The 20,950-nt window shown below is 43.5% G+C and overlaps 1 protein-coding gene across 1 annotated transcript; it reads right to left on the reverse strand.

Moving 5' to 3' along the window:
- Positions 1–4,955: 4,955 nt before the first annotated feature.
- KRCC1 (lysine rich coiled-coil 1) lies at positions 4,956–20,362 on the reverse strand. The gene is made up of 7 exons (XM_035547141.1): positions 20,296–20,362; positions 10,646–10,752; positions 8,909–9,016; positions 8,649–8,823; positions 7,692–7,892; positions 6,754–6,864; positions 4,956–5,761 (listed from the first exon to the last, which is right to left on the reverse strand). Exons 1-7 carry the CDS (start codon positions 20,360–20,362, stop codon positions 4,956–4,958), a joined length of 1,575 nt encoding a protein of 524 aa, XP_035403034.1.
- Between the last annotated feature and the right edge of the window lie 588 nt (positions 20,363–20,950).

Below are 20,950 nucleotides of genomic sequence, written 5' to 3' on the forward strand. Positions count from 1 at the left end.
GCATGGACTTTCAGTCTTCCCCACAGATCTTGGAAGAAAAAAAAAAAAAACACAACGCACCACTTCTTTCCCCCTTTCTGCCCTTGATATTTTGGTTTTATTTCAAGCTTTCATGTCTTAAGTAGAGAAAGAGCTGGGACTTGAGCCTGCGGGTGCAAGAAAGAAAGGTCTGTAGCCCGAGGGTCTGTATTTCTGCCTGGTGGTGCTGTGTATCGACCCTACAGCAAAGCTGGGCTGTGATGCAAGTGGTATTCAGCACCCTGTGCGGAGTAGGCTCCTGCAGGGGTTCAGGACTTGGGAACCCACACTGTCAGTCACTTGTGGAAATTGAGACTTACGCCCGAACAGCAGGGATTGCCAACAGGCACCTAGTAGCTATCCTGGGCAGGCATTTTTCTGTAGCTCTAAGAAAACTGTTCGATAGGAGTTAATGCCTAAATCTTCATGAGAAATAACTGGTGGAATAGCACTTCATTGCTTTCAGCTGGAAATTGATCTCCCTGAAATAAAATACAGAATAGTGTTGCTCTTTTTTTTTTTTTTCCCTCCCATAGCTTTCCTGCTGAAAGATTTATGGTACTGAACCTACTTCTGTTTTTTTTTTTTTTTTTGTGACTCATTTTTGTGCTACCTGCATTCTGCGCCAGTTCAGCTGTACAGTCAGACCTGCTACAGCGGGTCTGGATTAAAAAGTATCCTTACCTAGCTGCTTAGCACCTCACTCTCAAAATACCAGCAGGATAGGAAATGGGGACAGCTGGAAGGACATGAGCACATTTGGCAGGGCTGAACACTCCTCCCTCAGGTTGTTCCTGCTGGTGGACGAGAAGAGCAGCCAGCAGCTGTAAGATGCTAAGGCTAAAAAAGCTGCAGCGGGACGAGCTCATCTGGCACCAGGGGCTCAGTGAGTCGTTAAGCACACGAGAAGCTTGTAGAAAGGCTGAAAAGAGAAAACCCAAATCCCTCAGTCCCCAGCCCGGTGCTTTAACCTCGGTGCTCTGGCCGGTGAGCACAGGCGTTAAGCGCACTGTCAGCTTCTGTAGCGGTGGATGGCAGTGCTGGCCAACAGCTCTGCTCTGAAAAAGCACACTTTAATTTAGTTAAACTGCTAATAGTCCTCCAGCTAGCTCAAACACCGGTTGTACGCCGCAATCTGATTCCACAGAAACATGGTAAATTGGAGATGTAGCTACAGGCATTACACTCAAGTGATTTACCTGGTTTTCAACTGAAATGCTCTCAGTCTTTAGAAAAATACCCTCGGACAAGTTCGCAGCTGAGGGATGTCTCAGAAGCCAAGGGTAGGGTTAACTTGGCAGGTGGCAGCGCTCTCTGTGCCTCGCTGAAACCACAGGCGGAGTTCAGGGCATGCAGGGCGAGTGCAGCGGTTCTCCCTTTTATCTCAAGACTTGAAACGAGATCCTTCCCCAGTGAAACCAACTTCTTGCTCGCTTTACGGGACACAGAAAGAGATGTCCTACTTCAGTTGTGGTATTTTTCAAACGTACCTAGCACTAGGATCTCACTATGAATGTTTTCACATGTTGCTGCCAGTCACAGAAAAAACAAACTGTAAAAAAAAAAAGTCATAAAAGGGAAACCAAACAATTAAAAAGTGACAGTATCTTGCAGAAAAGCATGTTCATACCACTCAACATAGGACACTGAAGCTGACAGCTGCTTTCAGAGGCGAGCATTGAGGCTCCACGTGTTTCATTGAACAAGCAACTTGAACGGCTTCAGGCATTTCTTGTTACCCCTGCTCCAGCAGAAGGCTGCCTTGCCTCCCTCTGATGCTCACTGCCCTTGTCAGGGTTTAAGCTGAAGTTTGCTGTGAGTGAGAACAGCTGAAGGACAGCGAGGATCCCCAGGGATGGTGACCTTCAGGGGACAGGAAGGGAAATGAGCAGCAGCAGTCTGCTTTGGGAGCAGTGACATACAACAGGACAGAATAGCTCAGCTGGAGGGGACCCACAAAAATCATCGAGTCCAAGTGCCTGAGCACTTCAGGGCTAACCAAAAATTAAAGCACATTACGGAGGGCATCGTACAAATACCTCTTGAGCAGTGCCAGGCAGGGGCATCAGCCATCTCTCCAGGAACCTGTCCCAGTGTCTTAGCCCTCCTGCATAAAACACCCCTGACTCCGAGGGGTCTCCAGACAGACCTGCAGGTCTGTCTGCTCAGACGTGACAGAAAGATCTGTGACTCCATTTGTTTCTCAAATCAGAACTGGAATGCTTTGGTAGCTTTAATGAGAAGAACAGATGAACAGAATTAGCTTTCACTATTGACAGTGGGCATTCCTTTGCTACCAAAAAGTGGAAAAAAAAAAGACATTTACAATAAAGGGTAAATAAAGCCATCAATTTCTTTGCTTAGTATTTTTAAATGCCTAGCATGTAGACAGATATTGGCACAAATGTGATAGGCTAGGAACAAAGCAATCAAGAAACACATGAACAATAATCATTATTTATGGCTTCAGAAGATTGGATAACTTACCTAATATAGATCTGTATGTCACTTGTGCTAGATGAGAATCAGCTATGCCTCATTTGCAGCATTTTCACCACAGATTAATCTTTGTTTCATCAAAATACGGCACGAGCACTTCTTTCAGGATCTTATCTCATGTTTGATGCCAAGAAGCTTTGTTTAGAGCTATTCTACATAGCTTGTGCAACTACTTTCCAGTGGGTGGGGCAGGAAGGTATGGAGCTCAAATGCAGATTTGGGAACGATCACAGGAAGAACAGAAGAAATTCCCAAATCATGCTTTTCCTGTATTTTCAGAGCTGTTGACCTCTAGCTCCTGACTTCCAAGACTGCAACTCTTATTTGAAAAGCAAGTAAACTGGCACTTATTTCTCTTCAACAAATCTGTTCCTTGTGTACATGCCATGATGTGGTCATCATGGCCTTACCACCGGCTGGAGGTCTAATTGCTTCCTTAGACCGACTTCCTAACAAGAGTGCACGACCATACAGAAAAAGGGTTTCCTACTAAGACACAGGCCATATTTGTGCAGTCCCATCTGTCAGAGTAGCAGAAATATCAAAGATCTTGCAGTGCCCCAAAGCTGAAACGGGTGTCCTGGGAGAACAAGTCATTATTTGTCTTACACGGGAAGCAAGCTGCAGCACTGCTCAGGTTACTCCCAGAGCCATGTTATTCTCAGAGCCTATAAAGAGAGAGTGCTTAAAAACGTCCTCAGTTGCACTGCAGGCCAATGCAAGCAGCCTGCAGTTTGCAGTTTTCAACAGCTCACAGCTATTACCAACAGTTAACAAAACTTATGATTGAATCTGCTCTCTTCCCAAATAAATAATGAGGAAAGTAGTTATTATCGTGTGACCTGAGACTTCCTCATCAGAGGAGCAGGGGTTAAGGAAAGCCAAGAAAGAGTCCTTTGGAAGATACAGAAAGGCACGCAATTACTGAGTGAAGAAAAAAAAGCCACCGAGCAAAGTAAAGGCATTATCAGCCTCAAAGCAGGTTAGAAATGGGGACCAGAGCAAGGACTCTATACACACCTTAAAGCTGAAACCTCCTGGACTTCTGACACCAGGTTCCTGAGACTCCTAGGACAAACTTCTGACCAATGAATTGTTATTGGCAACTTTGTGTTCCTGCTCAACTTTGTATGGTTGTGCGTGAAGCTAGTTAAGCTTGACTGCTAGAGGATGGACCAAGTTACCTGACAGCTCAGATGCCAACTGCTCAGATTTATTACGTTAGCAAACAGCAATCCTAAATCCAGGACTGCAACCTGCAACTAAACAAATACTTAAGAAAAACACAGTACGTTATTCACAAGGCTTTTCAACCTACTTCTTCCTGCAAAACCAAAACAAACCAGCCAGAATTCAAGGCTTGAGGGCCCTGGTCTCTATGCCACCCCACACCACAACCACCCACAACAAGAAGATTCAGTTGGGCAGATATACTGAAAGCAGCAGCTCAGCACAGGTGCCCCTACAAACAGGGTACCCAGTGGTGCCACTTGACAACATGGGGCTTTCAGATCCCACATCAAGGCTAAGAAAAAGCTTTCTTGCAACCTGAAGGCACTGAGAGAAACTAAATGGTGTCTTAGTGACATTGCTTTTAAATACATAGGACAAACGCAGGACATCAGTTCACATGCCACAATAAGGCAAATCCGTATTATGAACAAAGGTCTGATGACACTATTTAAAACAAATAAAAAGCTGTTACTGATTCTTCAGAGTATTATTTGGGTCATAAATCTGGCTTCATTCTAACATTCCTCCTGTAAACTACTTTGAGCAAGTGAAGCGCAGAAGAGCCTCATGTTAGCTATTACTTTTCTGTATTGCACGTTTTCTGGCTTTTCTAAATTAAACTAAGAATCAGGGTTACAGTGAGAAAAACATATTAGACGTAAATCTGACAACCAGTTGCATGTTTAATAAACTTTTTTCACTCTCAGAAACGTGTGGAAAAAAAATAACAGTAGCAAATAAGAACTGGAATCAAAAGCCTTTCACGTTCTTCTTTAAGAGTTGTCAGTGAAATGTTACGGATGTAGCTGGGAACTCCATAATGCCCTTACTTATCGTGTCGACCTTATGTACTTTCCTGGAAAAATAAATCTCTATTAGTATTAGGACAAAAAAGCTACACATTCTGGTGAATTTCCAAGAATATTCTGTAAGCTACTGACCCTTATCTGAGGAATATTCCAGAAGAGATTACAGACTTTCAAGCTCACATCACTGCAATGGCTGGTGTACATGTAACAATGAACAATTGATGCATACCTACTACCCAAAAGCCTGTCATAAGACTGGCTTTTCCTGTCTTCCAGATGGGAACAAAACCTTTGTTTTTAAGCAGACAAAAACAGCAAAACAGCCACAGCACGGCACAAAGTGCTTTAGAGAAACTATAACCAGAATCAGCTTCTTAAAGCCAAACAAAACCTTTATCAGTATCCAAAGACAGATTCATCCCAAAGCAGCTCTTCTTCTGTTTTGACATTTGTCTGTGGTTTCTGTTTATCCTTTCTGTGCTTTCTGCTCTCTTTCTCAGCAGGGTTTTCTTTAAGACTTTTGCCTTTATAAAGCTTTGATTTCTTCTCATTTACCGAGTCTATGTCAAATTTAATTCGCTTTTGCCTCTCATTTTCTTTTCCAAAATCTGCATCTTCACTATTTTCCTTCCTTTTTGGTGTTGTGGCTTCTTTCTTACACTTCAGCTCTTCACTAATGTATTTTTCCTCCTCATTGTGTTTTATCTGAAGTTTCTGTTCTCTGTAGCAGCTAGTAAAAGTTTCATCAACCTCAAATTTGCAGTAATCTTTAGATTCTGCAACTGATAGTCTAAAGCTTTTCTCCCTGATGGTGGCCACTTCAGATGTTTGCTCTTCTATACAGTGTCCCACGTTACAGTTACAATTAGGTGCCTTTTCCAGAGCATGCTCACAAGCTGATGGCCAACTGGGAGATCTCTTTTCCCCAGTATTTGTAGGTGACTGGGTTTCTGAGAAAGTGTTGGAGTGCCAGCTTTGTTCACACTTAAAGGTTGAAGATACAACCTCACCAAGGTCACTTCTTCCTTCAGCATCTTTATTTTGAAACTCTTCCTCTTCTGCTGTTCTCAAATATGTTCTTTGCTCTGGACCTCTAGCTTTTGAAACTTGAATGCAATCTGTTAATTCATCTGGAAAGGAGTCATAAGTTTTCTTTGAATTCTCCACAAGACTGACAACCTTTGTTGCTCTGCATAAATTGGATAGAAAAATCATAGTTAACAAATCCTAAGCAAATTGATCGATATTAATGAGTTAAAAAAGAAGTCATGAGGGCAGAAAGACACACACGATAAAACTATTTATATTTCCAGCGTTACAAAAAGAACATATTCCAAGTGTGTTGCTCCCTGTACCTACATGAAACCTCTTACATATGATCATATTTCCAAATCAGCTGAAATTACAGGGAACAGATTCAGTCCCACTATTGTGGTTATATTATTATTGCACCTTCAATTAAAATGTCTTATCAGTATGGCTAACATGAAAATAATTTTGATATTTGGCCTACTTGCACAGCAATCTCAAAAAAGGTACATCTTAAATCACCACAATATCCATTCTGCAATTAACACAGGCTACGGTGCCTTTTCCAGGTTAAAGGGAAAGTAAGAACTATCATCCATCCCATAAATTATCTTATGCCAAATGTAAGATGCATGCTGATGAACCTTTAAGGCCACAGAGTCAATAGAGACCTGGCACTTTTCAGGATCAAGGTCTATTTGCTCTGTCAACAGGAATCTTAAAATTCAGACCATTTCCTTTTAGGCTGACTAAGCACTGAGGGTGCTGTGCCAAAATAGGTGCTGCTGTCCCCAGATAAGCAAATATTTGGGGATAGTAAAATAAGTGGGAAAACCACAAGGTTCAGGACCTTTTTTGTGGGCTGCCATCGAAGATGCAGCTGTAGGCGCTCCAAGAGTGAACATCAGTCATAAGCATGATGTTTAATACAGACAGTGACCCTTAAAGACAATAAACCAAAACCCAATTAAAACAAAAACAATAACAAAAAAAAAAAACAACAACAAAAAGCCCACAAGAACAACAAAACCAAAAAACCACAATAACTGGTCGAAGTCCCTTAACAGCAGACAGCTGGGCTACTGAAGAAAGCAAAGTCTTTAGTAGAAACTTGAAAGTAGAATCTACAGAGGAAGAGTAACAAAAGACTTACTGACTTACCTAATCTGGTGTTTCTTCCCTTGCACGTGGGACTTGTACGCTTCTATAGACGAAAGCATGATATTACAAACATGGCACGTGTAAGGACCACGCCAAACCACAGAGGATAAGGAATCTGTAGGTTAGAAAGACTGCAAATGAAAGGCAAAACTCATCACAATCCCCCCCCATGCAAGAGTCCTAACATGCTGTTCCCATAATCAGCTCCTACAGACAGATACAAAGTCTCTGCTGCAACATATCTCAATTTTACACTCTTACATTCTCTTCTCCTTCAAGCTGTGTTACTCATAGACATAAGTATATAAAAATAACAAAATAATTACAAGAACACCAAGTAACTGTTTTCCCCATGCAAACCCAAGAGCAAAATGCAGTGTTAATTCCAATGGGTTGTTGCTTTGCATCAAAATGCACGATTTTCTTTAAATTATAGCATAACTTATTGAATGACAATAACAACGACTTGAAACAATGACTTCTGAGTATCAAGTAGGATTCTGAATTCTTTACTAAATGATCAACAGTTCTGTTGCGCAAGACCAGACGATCAACAGTTCTGTTACACAAGACCCATTAAAATAAATGGAAGTTGCACTGGTACGACACCAGGGCCTTGGACACAGTGCTAGAGCTGGAGACTGTCCTGATGGGAGGCTGGAGAATAATGACCATTTAGGAACCAAATTTCCTTATGTGGGAAGACTGAAGGAATTACAGCAATCAGTTTGGTGAACAAAAGATTAAGGGAAGACATTATAAGAATTAAAGTTGTCCGAGACAAAGAACTCCAGCATTTCATTGACTAAACAGAAAGAAAGAAATTAATCTGTTCTGCAGCACAGGAGAAGACTATCATTTCCTTGCATGAATCAGAGCAGCCCCTTGCACAAATCAGAGCTAACTACTCAAGCTGTCCCCATTTGCTCACTTTCTGCTTACCATTTGTTCTGGATTCTGCAAGGAGAGCTTCGTCTCCCAGCTCCTCCATTATTTTTTTCCGTGCTACGTTTCTTCTGTGTTTCTTACCAACATAATGCTGCTGGGCCGAGAGCAGATTATCAAAGGGAGCACAGCAGAGCTGGCAGTACTTTGTATCATTTAACTCTAAACTTCTGTTGGAGGTTGATGCAAACTCTTCAGCTTTTGAAGGCAGCAAGGGCTTCTCAGCTGATGGCTTCTGTAAAGCTGGAGAGATGGAAGCAGAGGATAAACCTGCTGATGGCACAGCAAAGGAAGGGCTAAACCAATTCCATTGAGCAAAATAGGTAACTGCAGAACGATGGAGCTGGAAGGGAGAACAGCCTGCTGGGGGCTGAACTGCTTGCCAGAGCCTATAAAGTACCTTACAAAGTCCTTACAAAGATACAAGAGCATGGTGTGATAAGGAACACATGGAATATTCAGAAACCCCACCATTAGATACCAGTATTAATCAACTCTGTTTGACAGTTGCTCACTCTAAGGTCCTTAAACAGTCCAAGAAGAGACTTACCCTGCAGAGGGCGAGTTCAGCAACTTGTACAGGACTAACACCAGTTCAGTGTTGCTTGAGGAATACTTTTTTTTTTTTAATTAAACATATTAATTTATCAGAGTAATATCTTGTTTGGATTGCAGTGAATATTTTGAGCAACTGTAAGCATCTTAAAACGCTTAAAATCGATAAAAAAAATCAGAAATATTTGCCTTTAGCTAGAAAGATAAAGAGTTTGAAAGAAAAGTTCCCCAGATTCAGAGTTGTGTCTTTGTTTATCCACCTAAGGAGTTACCACACCACAGCTCCATGGCTTCGGCAGAACAGAAGGCATAGAGACATGCAGGTGTAGGAAGACACCTCTGTATTTGCTTCAGAGAGTAACAGGAAAGCACGTGCAATGCAAATTATTTAGTTCTTACCAGAAACAGACTGCGTGCTCTGTGCTGCCATCAGGACTTTGTCTCTTGATGCTTGCTTCAGGTTTTTAGCGTGGATCTTTCCCAAGTAGTGAGACAACGCAGTAATTGGGGAGGAAAAAATCATGTTGCAGAGACTGCAGTATTTGTTTTTATCTGCTTCACCGCTCCCATCCACCTGAAAACAGGCAAGGGCAAGCTCAGTCATAAGCACTTACCGAAGGACAAGAAAACAGTTTAGTTAGCCACAGAGGAATAGTCACCTGAAAATTAATATAGTTTGTTTTCTTCTTTTTGCCATTCTCCTGCCTCTCATCCTTCTCAGCGTGCGTTTGGGTGTAAAGACAAACTTCCCGAGCATGCTTTTTGCTCTGAGAAGAGATTGGAATTATTCCTGTTTCATTAACAAGGGGCCAAGCAGCGGTATATCCAGCGACTGGGATTTCATTCATCCAAAATTGCCTTCAACACTTGCCAAACTGCATTTGCATAAAGCAGAGCCACAACCAGACAAAGGCCAGCTCATGTAACAACACCGTTCTTTAATCAGTAATACAGTATTTAGCATTACTCCTAACATTTTGCCTCAGGCAGCCCTCAGAGTCACCTACTCTCAACTCACTGGGGAACCAAAAATCCTTACACACCCTCCTACAAACATGGACACTAGAACAGGTATGGAAGGGAACGTGTCCACGTCACAGAGCAGGTCTGCTGTGCTCCTTTAACACTAAACCTGGTGGGTTTGACATCAAGGCCACCCTGAGTGGCGGCACAGAGGACTGACGGGCAGCATGACCTAATTTACCTTCTTAAAGAAGTCTAGTCTCCCTGTACAGTCTGTGGAGAGAAACAGGTTTCCCTGGAGAAGGTGACAATCTCCAGCTTTGAGCAAGTCTATGGAGATTTCTACTGTGGATTTATTAGTCCAGTAATCTAAAATCCCTTATTATGTATATTTCCCTTGTCTGTGATTATTTTTTAATTCTTAAATGCTTTCTCAGTGCATAACCACCTTTGGACTCCTGCACTTATAACATACTTACCCACATGCCATGCTACACACTGGTAACACACAAAGTCAAACAAGTGGCTTGTCTTTTCTAATCCGATGCCTTCCAAGTGGCTGTTAAGGATTCTGAGGAGCTACACAGGATATCATATCAATATTATCACAGACAAAGAGGTCCTATCACAGCTGGCTAGACAACACAAAGAGAACTGAGGAGAAAGAGTCAGTTACTTCCATCTCGATTCATTTTGCAATGGTGAAGTCAGGTAACTTTGCAATTGCATCTTTTATCCTCAATTGGATTTGGATCCAAGAAAGAGAGACTCAAACTGAGAGTCTGGACTCTGAAGTTCTGACAGTACAAGTGCTGCTTAACATAAATCAAAGCAAGGAAATACTACATCTTGCAAGACCTGAATCTTAATTAATAACACGAATAACAAGAAAGACCCCTGAGAGCAACTGACACTGTGAACTGACTGTGGCAAAAAAATAGAAATGTCTGTGCCTGCAAACTGTCAATATCAAGTTTCAAAATAAAGATCAATTTCCTACGTTGACAGCAATATCCCAAGGTACACACTTGTTGCAGGAAACTCCTTCAGCATGATTCATACAACCTGCCTCACGCAGACACCTGCGGACAGAGCAGCATGTGTCCCCCCTCTGGGTGAAGGGTAATGAACTCCTCTCTAGTTAGCGCTGCCCCATGCTGTACGTATGTTCTGGGCTCATGCGGTGTAGATCTGTGTCAATCCCATACACAGCATTGCCCAAACCTGCTCAATTCCTTCTGTAATTGTCCTGCAATATGCAGATGACTGCCCTTCAGTAACACAACATTTAAACCTGGCTAACGGCTAAGCCTAGCATAAACTTTAAGAAAGACTATAAAGAGCCTTAAGTATCTTTTTATAACACCATACAGAAACCCCGAAGAAACCAAAACCCCAGTGCTTGCTGGGAGAAGTCCTCCCTTCCAGCCTACCTCATAGTGGGACATCGTTTGGGACTCAGACTGCAGCACTGCCCTGCAAACCTTACAGAATGTGTCGGTGAACAGGTCCTTCCTCGTTGCCTCATCTAAAACATCTTCTAAACACAGAGCAAAAAACAAAAACCAACAGTCAGTAGACAGGACAAGATATATTTGTATGTCTTTGCTTACTCAAATTACCGACCACTTGAATATTCACGTGCAGCAGAAGACGAGGGAACCAGCGTTCATCCACTCAATCACACCGTGCCTTGTTGTGGCTTCAAAGCGATGCTGCAGAGCCACCCAAACCTTCCTGCTTACAGAGGTATTGCTCTCACAGACTTAAGTATTACTGTAAGTGTACCTGGACTTTAGAAAGAAGGAAAATAGAGCCTCTTGATCGGGTTTTCAGTTCACTTCAGATAGGGCATATTGTCAGAAATAACGAGACTAATGGCCTAAGGTGATGTTTTTAGCTGGACTAGGTCACGCAGTTACTTAAATATGGGAATACTGTTTAAAGAAGAGATGTAAAGAAAATCTGGGAGCAGCTCAGTACATGAGAAAGGCCAGGAGGTATCAGAAGCTTCCGAAGGTTGTACCTGTGCCACATAAACCATTTATTTTCTTAAGTTATATGGAACAAAACTGCTCCAATTGTTTGTTTTGATTTTCTTGCCCTGTTCCCCCTTAACTCATGGCATGTACACACTTCAATTCCTACTGAGATTGGCCCAGACTTAATGGTAATCCTGAATAATTTTATGTGAAGCCACATTTGATCTGGGGGGACGCCCTCATCAGCACTTAAAAGCAGTGATCAGGTCAATCAAGAGCATTAAAACACTCTTCATACGAACACAGCTGTGTAGGCAAAACCCTCGTGAAGATAAAGCTACAGCACCACCCCATCCTTTCTCCTCTTAATGAGGTTTTAATTCATCAGGGGCACCGGCTTAACTCATATTGCTTCCAACAGTTCCCTGGCAGGGGCAGGCCGTGCTCTCAGGGAGTGAGCTTACCCCTGCTGCTATACGGCCAAATCCTTTTCTGTGCTGCCAGCCTCTAAGGCTACCTGTTTCTTTCTCATCCCCAGCGGGTTGCACTTTAAATATAATGATGCTGGAATTTCACTTGTTGGCATGCCCTGCCCTTAAAAATAAGCCAAAATTAAACCACTTTAAAGCAAATGTAAAGGAAGCCACACAACTAGACAGTTTAAGGAGACCATGCTCTTTAAGTGAAATAGAGGTTACAGGACCATGGCGGGTTGGCCTTGGCTCCTTCCCATGGGGTGAGCTCTTCAAGAGCTGCTCCCACATGGCTCCGTACCACGGGGTCCATCCCCCAGGAGCAAACTGCTCCAGCACGGGTCCCCCACGGGTGGGCAGCTCCCCCCAGACCTCCTGCTCCTGCGTGGGCTCCTCTCCATGGGCTGCAGCTCTGGCCCGGGGCCTGCTCCTGAGGGGGCTCTCCACGGGCCGCAGCCTCCTCCAGGCCACATCCACCTGCTCCACCGGGGGCTCCTCCATGGGCTGCAGCGTGGAGATCTGCTCCATGTCAGACCCGTGGGCTGCAGGGGGACAGCCTGCTCCACCAGGGGCCTCTCCACAGGCCGCAGGGGAACTTGTGCTGCGTGCCTGGAGCCCCTCCTGCCCTCCTGCTGCACTGACCTTGGGGGCTGCAGGGCTGCTCCTTTCATGTTTTCTCTCCCAGCTGCTGTGCCTTTTAAAATCCTTTCTTAAATACGTTATTGCAGAGGAACCACTGATGGGCTTGGCTCTGGCCAGCAGCAGGTCCCTTTTGGAGCAGCTGGAGCCAGCTCTGCTCTGACATGGGGCAGCTGCTGGGCTCTGCTCACAAACACCCCTACACCCCCAAGCCCTTGCCAATACAAAAGGAAAATATTGTGGAAAGTACCACGATGTCCTAACTGAGCTTTACCTCTCCACATTTATCCAGCAGACGATACCGTCCTTCCATCCTGGAAACCACACGCGGAGCAGTTTGCTTTCTGTGCTTTGCACAAAGCCTGGAGAGACTGGGGGATAGGAAAGCAATGCTCCCTGTAGTCTCAAGGCTCAGAGCCAAAAGGCATCTAGAAACCCATAAAGACATTCAGACTCCACCATTATTTTTAAATATCGTTCTTTTGGCCACTTGCTATGGTCCAAGGGAATATGAAAAAGCAGTGTGTCCTGTAGCTAGCTAGCGATGGCAAGCTGTGGGATGATCTGCTCGCAGAGCGTCCTGATCCACCAGGAGGAGACAGCAGCTGCCCGCGATGCCAGCCTCAAGCACAGCTACCTGGCACCTCTGATCCACTTTTAAAAACCACGACCTGGTAATTTCGGACTCGAACCACATGAAAACCATATGAACGCACCCTTTTCCTTATTGTTTTCCGTAGAGTTAGCTGACTTTTGGGTAAATTTATTCGCCCTGCATCATGTATTTCTTCGCAGTCTTATAACGAATGGCACGGAGGCAAATTCAGGAATAAATCAGCGTGCCTCCCGCTGAAACCCCAACCAGGCTGCAAGATGAAAATGGTCTTCAGCCTGACCTGGGCAACTGCAGTCCACTTCCCAACGGGGACCTCGCACATCTGCGGCCCTCTTGGCTAAACGAGGCTCCTCTGCTCACTTCCAGGGAAGGGTCAGGAACAAGCCTGCCCTTTCTGCTTTTCACGGTGCCTCAAGACCATTTGTGACACTCAAAAATGACAGAGCACGGGGAGATTTATGCTACCGCTGCCTGCGAGCAACTGGTTCTAGGAATAGTAAGTTGGACTCGTGAGAAACCACGTTGTGTTTCTGCAGCAGAGAACTAATTTTCTGTATTCCAAGGTAGCTGTGCAGTCATAACAAGGACAAATGCTCAGTAGATAAGCGGAGAGTAGAAGGCCTCACTGTTCCAAAATAAGGCAGAAGCTTGAGAAAAACAGGATGAGCAGTGTGGAAACAGTAAAACAAAGATCACAGGTTCTCAAAACATACGAAAAGGGGGAAAAAAGGGAAAAGGGAGAAATTAAAGGGTTGAAAAAAAAAGAAAAATTGTACATATATGGTACAGAGGAGCGTCGAGTAGCTTGTGAACCTGTAGTACTCAGCCATGAGGAAACAGGAGGTGATCAGGTGTTGGGTAATAGGGAATAAAAGGTTATGATTTGTTTCCTACAATGCGCTCCTAACTGGCAGGATGCCCGCCACTGCAATCGCGAATAAAACAGCTTCACAGAAGATCCTGACCGAAGGAAATTATTTGAGATTTTTCTCACAAACTTGAGGTCTTCAGCCTTCAGATTCACAAGACGTCTTTCCTGGCAATGAAGAGAAACTTAAAAACCAGCTTACCTTACAGTTCGCAACCACGCTATCACAAACTTTTCAGAGATTTAATCAAAAGCAGCAGCCTTGCAGGACTGCTGTTTGACCTCATCATTTCGACGCCCCCAAAACGTTTAAATAAAGCTACTGGCATCACAAATTAAGAGTAATTGTTTGAACAAGCTTTTGGCCATTAAAAAAGACAGTTCTGCTGCAAAGCAGACCAACTGCTGTTTGTCACAAAGGGACTGCTCCTTAATAAAAGGATATGGAAAAATGTTTTAGAAATATGACGTTTTTAAAAATGCAAGATATAAACCATCATGCCACATGATAAAATCAACCAGCAGTAATAACGTAGCTTCTAGGGTATTTTTTTCCCTCTTATTTTCATGTTAATGGCATTGTTGGTTCATGTCATTCTTTGTACGTCTTACAGCCTGTCCTTGCCCCAGTTTTCTCAGCTCTGGTATGAGATCTGCGGTACACACTCCTGCCACAGACATGCCGTGAGACTTCAAGCTTTGTGAAGTTCACGGGCATCTCAGAAAAGACGTGCTACAACTGCAAACATGAACAGCAGCTGGTGCAACTAAAAGGATGCACAACATGAAGTTTCACGTACAGGAGTTTCTGGCAGTCAAAGGATAAATCTGATCCCACTGAAATACCAAGAAGAGCTTTGCGAGGGACTCTAACACAACCAAATAACCTCATATGCTTGCCAGCTCCCAGTAATGCGAGCGCAAAGATCCCCCCAAACCCTCACAGATGTAACGCCGTGCTCCTGCAAAGCATGAAGCACTCCACAGGGCTGAAAACCAGAGTTCAGTTCTTGATTTGCAGGTGTCTAGGAAGGATTAGACCCCATTTTTAGTGCATATTGCCATAGAATATAGGGACTCCAAGCATGCAATAACACAAGTACAATTTAATACGGGTCAGACAGAAGCTTTGTTAACTATGACCGGAGCAAGAGAACATTCAGATGGGGATTTCTCCCACCTGATCACATGGACCTGACTTATACCCTGTTTCAGAGCAAAGAAAAAAAGTGAGAAATAACAAAGCCAGATATCCATCTCTGGGGATGGACTCCTTCAGCAGCCTGTTAGTTGCCACAGCTGAGGATACGGAGAGATGGCTCCTGGAGGAGCGGCACACCCAGTGTTATCTTAGCTCAGAAGTGGGGGTAGAAGTGGGAGCTGGAAAAAAATCACGGCCTGCCAGCTTTAAGCCGAAAGGAATGTTCTTTTAGTTAGCATAACCTTCTTAGCCAGACCTCTCAAATCTTGAACGTTAATAATTTTACCACCACAGCAGGAATCCCAGCCTGTTTCAGGTCTAGATTCTTTTCCAGGCACCCTGCAGGTTACCTTAGGTAGGTGATACCTCCACAAAAATATCCAAACCATTCCCTTCCTGGGCTCCCTAACGCCTGCAGTGCTACGCGCTCCTGATCCCAGAGGAGCACGAGAAAGCTGCCTTCTTCAATAACCCATAAAACAAGTATATGATCACTGGATTTGCAACGTCGTGCAGCTCTGACCTAAACACCACCACGTACCAAATGAATACTAAGGCTGCTTCTTATCCCACTGCTATCTCCCCATGCACCCAAATCGCTCCGTTAATGGCATGGATTTAAAAACGCATACAGGTATTGACACTTCTGGATGACTGTCTGAAACCACGCTGCATGACTGCAGCGCGCACAGTTCATTTGAGACCTAAGGATGAGATTAAGAAAATGAACATAAGATCTGGTTATCTACAGAAACGAGGACTCAGCTGTTAATTGGCATTCGGAGATCTCCAGAGATCTATTTCATGCTGTTTTTTAAATGCAGAGAATAAACCCAGCCTATATCCGTAGGGAATGAAGAACGCATTCCTAAAACATGCTCTACATGACTGTTTTAGCATTCAAATACTGAAACACTGGTACTGAGAAGGCAATGGGAGTGCAGGTGCTCAATATCGATTCAAATAAATAAATAGAGGTGGCTTTTGGAAATCTGGCACCAAACAAGCTGCCTAATAATAAGAAATCAGACTGAGCCACTGTCTGAACTGAAAGCCAGATACTCGCTTACCACTTCTCAATTCCCATTTACTACCTTAGAAGCACATCCAGCATATTTTTTTTAATTTTTATTTTTTAATCATGTTGAATTGTTGTGCCACTGAAGAAACGTATTAAATCCCTGATGTGAGAAGGCTTGGGGGCATTTTTAACACGATTGCATTTGTCTATTTTTACCACTTGTAAGAAGTTCCAGGATGCTTGTCTTTTTCTAATTTTAAACCTTTGTTATCTGTTTTCTTACTCTTGCTAGGTAAATTTTACAGGAGTTTTTGTGGTGTACCATGTAGGAAAGGCAGGGGAAATAATGTCATCCCTCTGGGCAATATAAAGTTGGTAATACTAAAACTAATTAAAATATCAGAAGCCAGGCAATTTAAAAGACAGCCTGTTCAACCTCAGATTTTCTACCACTTGATTAAAAAGGAAACGCACCCAGCCTCCGTGTAACATTAATTTTTCTTTCTCAGTTCTTGAGGGTAGAGAATACAGAAGGAAAAATAATGTAGTAAGGAAAAAGTACAAGCTAGACAAATCCCTAAAGGCAAAGGCACCAAGTTTCAATTTCAAGGTATTCAACTTGGAAAATGACATAGCCAAGTTCTGCCCTCAAATGCCAACAGCAAAGATAGCATCTTAATGAGAAATAAATAGATATACATGAATCAAGTTCAACAGTAGCAAGTCCTCAAGAGAGAAATATTGACTGGCGTTGTTTTCTCATTTTACAAGCCCTTTCACAGGGCTGTCTCCAAGGCATACTCTGCGCTGGCACAAGCAATGGGGCGAGCACATCTTATCAAGCTGCCACCCGTCAGCATCAGCAGAGTAACTGACTGGGCATGCTGGATCCTTCCCAGCTGCAAAGTAAACCTGGCTTGTTTAAACCACACTGCACTACCTTGCTTTGCTCCACAAGCAGGAACAGCAGGACACTGCTGCATCACTGACATCCAGCCGCTTTTGGTCATGGTACAGCAGGCAGACGTAGCCACTACACGGTGGGAATCAGAAAGCAATCTTAGAAATTACCCAGAACAGATATCCACAGACACCCAGCTCGGAAAGGGCAGGCAAAGATAACGGACTTTAAAACCGTTATCAAGTACACTCAGGTGTGGCATTACAGAACTGGATTCCTGGATGAGAAGGGGAGGGTGAACCAAACTGATCTCTATTTCTGCAGCTAGGTAAAGGCATTTCTCCAAGGAAGCAATACTGTAGTACTAAATGTTAATTTTCTCAAGTGAGTTTAGTCCCTGAATATCTTTCTGTATGATTTTTTCCCCTTTCAAAGCTCATGTGATTGTAAAACAAAGAAATACCAGACTGGATTCTGCTGTTTGAAAATGAACGCTGTAGAACTGAACTTCCAGCACATTTCATAAACTAGATTCATCACCCAAACTGCAAGACTGACTTTTTATTTCCACAGAATACCATAACAAGACATCCTCCAAACATTTACATGTCTTCAAAGGTGTTATTGCAGATTTCTATATTTCATATCTGCATGCTATCACAGATTTGCCTAAGACTGCACACAAGCACAGGCCTTTGGAGCATACATCACCACCAAACCAAGCAGTTAGAGTTAGCATTGCCCAAACTTTCTGAAACTGAATCAAAACAGTGCTAAAAGCCTTTTATGGCCAGATGGATCCACGATCTGCCCTGACACACAACCGAAGGAGCTTACAACTGATGGGAAACACAATGCTCACCCTTTTGCCCAGGGTAAATGGTAACGAGACGCTTTGTCAGCTCTGGAAAGCAGTGCTCTGAAGGAAATAGAAAACGTTTTACAGCATTAAGATGGAAATACAATATATCAATCGCTACTAATAAAGTGGAGGTGTCCACTTCTTGCAACACAGCTCCTTGCTTCTCTTCATTTTTCTCCCTCTTGGCCCACTTCCATCCACTACCCTGTCTCTGACCTCTGCTCCCCACCTCCTATCACACCCAGGGGAGGCAGATCAGCATCTCACAGCTGAAGCATGTTGAAATCAGCTATTCTGCTTTTAACACAAAAAAGTTGCCTTTTTTTTTTTTTTTAAAAGTATCAACTGACTTGTACTACAATAAGTTGCTCAGGATTTCAGAAAGTATATCTTTGATTTATTTTATTTTTAAGTCTCTATGGACATATTTAAATCCAGCTGTACTTTTTGAGAGACAGTCAAAACATTAATAAGGGTTCAACAGAAAGCTCATTAAAGTCTATGGGGGGAGGCTGGTTCCTTTTAAAAGCAGACTTAATGCATTAGACTTCTTAAATACAGCAGGATAAGTTGCTAGTTTCCTTGCCAGTCATTAACTTATTTCCTTACAATAACAGAACCATTTCCCTATCCACTCCTTGGGTCTTAAGGACACATAAAAAATACAGCCCTGACCCCCCACTTTGTAAATGCTCTGAGGCAGGTTTAGACAAGTTACCTACCCTTCAGCCAGGTTCTCTTCTGACAAATAAATGCTCCCATGAGATTGTATAAGAGGTAGCAGTTTGTGTAATGTTATTTCTCAGCCTAGTCCCAGCGTTATTTAAGAGGAATCGTGGAATGCTGGGTGAGAAACATGAGACGTGAATCGGTACCCAATTCGTTTTATTTCTCCTCCGGTAGGTGGAGGATGGAGATGTGCAAAATAAAAAAGGAGGGAGATAGGAAAATTAGTAATTTAGAACGCAAGCATGTGCCGCATACTGAGTCTTGAAAAAGGAAATGTGTTTGTAAACTACATAACTACACTCTTACAGGTACAAAGTGTTATTATCTGGTTGCTACTAAGCCAAAACAAACCCCTTAAGATAAAACAAGCCACCAAACCAAAACTACATATTAAAAGATGTGTGTATGTGAAGAAATCAGCAAGAACTGCTGCCTCAGAAAGTTTATTTCTGTGTTTTATTTAAATACAGAAATAAACTTTATTTAAAACTTATTGCTAATTTCGTATTTAAGAAAAGGATACCTACCCTCCCTCCCTCAACAAGCTATCAAACCAGCAATTATCAGTAACATCCACTTACATTGCTCTGCTTAGCCCAGACATGAACTGACCATATAACCAGCAATCCCTGCTGTGTCTGGCTAACAACAAGCCTTGTGCCTTTTGTATACTAAAAGTCAGGGTGTGAGCTGCCTCTAACCAGTGAGGAGCTAAGAAACACTACCCTCAGGACCCTTAAAATCCCTTGAAATTCCCTGAAAATGGAATTCAAACCTAAACATAACAAGAGTGTATTCATAACTTGCCCCAAGTATATTCCTTTGAGGAGTATATGTAATTACGTTGCTTTTTTCTCCCCCAGAAAGCTGACTGCTTAAAATAGTTGTCAGTTTCTCTAAACAGCCAAACAGCTACAAGTGATTAATTCCTCTGGAGTTATTTCTGTTTAACAGACTACTACTAAATTTAACTGACAATGGGGAAATCCGCTGTTAGTAGACGTTTTACATATTTAACAAAAGACCGTGTTTATGCATTGCTAAGTTTGTAGCTAGCTTTTTTTTAAAAAAATACAAAAACAAAATCAACCAAGAAATACCAACCAAACAAAAACCCATAAAACAGACCAGCCAATGACTATAAAAACATGAACCAAAGCCTTTCAACATATGAATATTTTATACCCATTATGAATGGTTTGGCATTCCTGGAAGTTCAACGCTGTTTTTAGCCACTTGCTAGCTTTTTAGCAGGATGATATCTCACAGGACGGATTATATCTGGGAAGGAGAAGACGTGGAAAGTTCCTATCCCTCCTCAGCCACAACAGTAAGATTGATTTTCAGAGCTCTGTGTCACAGGTCTGGTATATAAAAGTAATCCGTTTGACATCTTACTATCCCAGAAGTATGACATTAGTTTATGAAGCAAAGAGGAAAGCCACTTTGCACCAAAGAATTAAATGTATGGCTACCTTTCAAGAGCTCAGAATCAAAGAGTTTCGACCTATATTAGATATCCTACCTGCTCCTCACACATGTAGGACACCATCTCTCGTTGCATTTTGCTCCTTATTAATTTCTGCCTTTGGTTTCACATTCCTATTACTTTTCAATACTGGCATCGCACCAACACTCTTTATTTCACAGAGGGAACAGCACAGCCGTGTTCCTGCCACTTCCACCACCACAGTAGTGTAAATGTACTACAAACCATCCAACTATTTCAGTTCAAACGTATTACAAACCCTTCTCCTCCCTCTCCCTCTCCCTCGCCCTGGGGCCACTCACCTCCACGGCCGAGCTGGGGCTGTGGGGCCGCGTCCCGGTCCCGGCCCCGGCCCCCCTCAGCCGCCATGTCCCCTCAGAGCCCCTTAACGGGCACGGCTCCGCCGGCAGGGCCGCCTTGACCGAGCCCTGAGGGCCGAGACACCTCAGCGGGCTCCTCCTTTGGCCCACCCCGGCTTCATCCTCGCCCCCCGCGGGGCCCGGCCCAGCCTGCCCCGGCCTCCGCCTCCCCTCAGCGCCCGCAGCCTCCGAACGGCTACTGCAGGCTTCGTCCTGGGGTCTTGTCCTCACACCTGTACCCAAAACACCCCCCAAAACATCCCCAAGCGCAGCCCACCCTCTCTTTGTCTTAAATCACCCCCAAAACCACTGGTCCTTCCTCTTCAGGGCTTAAATCCCCTCCGTTTAGTCAGCCTGCCTCGCTGGTGTGTGTCCCCAGAGGTAAGGAAAAGCACATTTCCCCCAAATATTCCTTGCTTTTGCCCCAAAAAGGGGTTTGTTTCATGGGACAGCAGCGTGGGTACAGCAAGGCCACCATCACCCTGCAGAGGTGAGATCACATAACGTGAGATCACATTAATGTTAAAGCAGAATTATAATTGCAGCCCAGCAATTAGCTGGACAGGACCAGTGCAAGCAGCACCAGCCTAGGACAGTA

This window comes from Cygnus atratus, chromosome 4, assembly GCF_013377495.2.
Source record: "Cygnus atratus isolate AKBS03 ecotype Queensland, Australia chromosome 4, CAtr_DNAZoo_HiC_assembly, whole genome shotgun sequence".
Classification (NCBI taxonomy): Eukaryota; Metazoa; Chordata; class Aves; order Anseriformes; family Anatidae; genus Cygnus; species Cygnus atratus.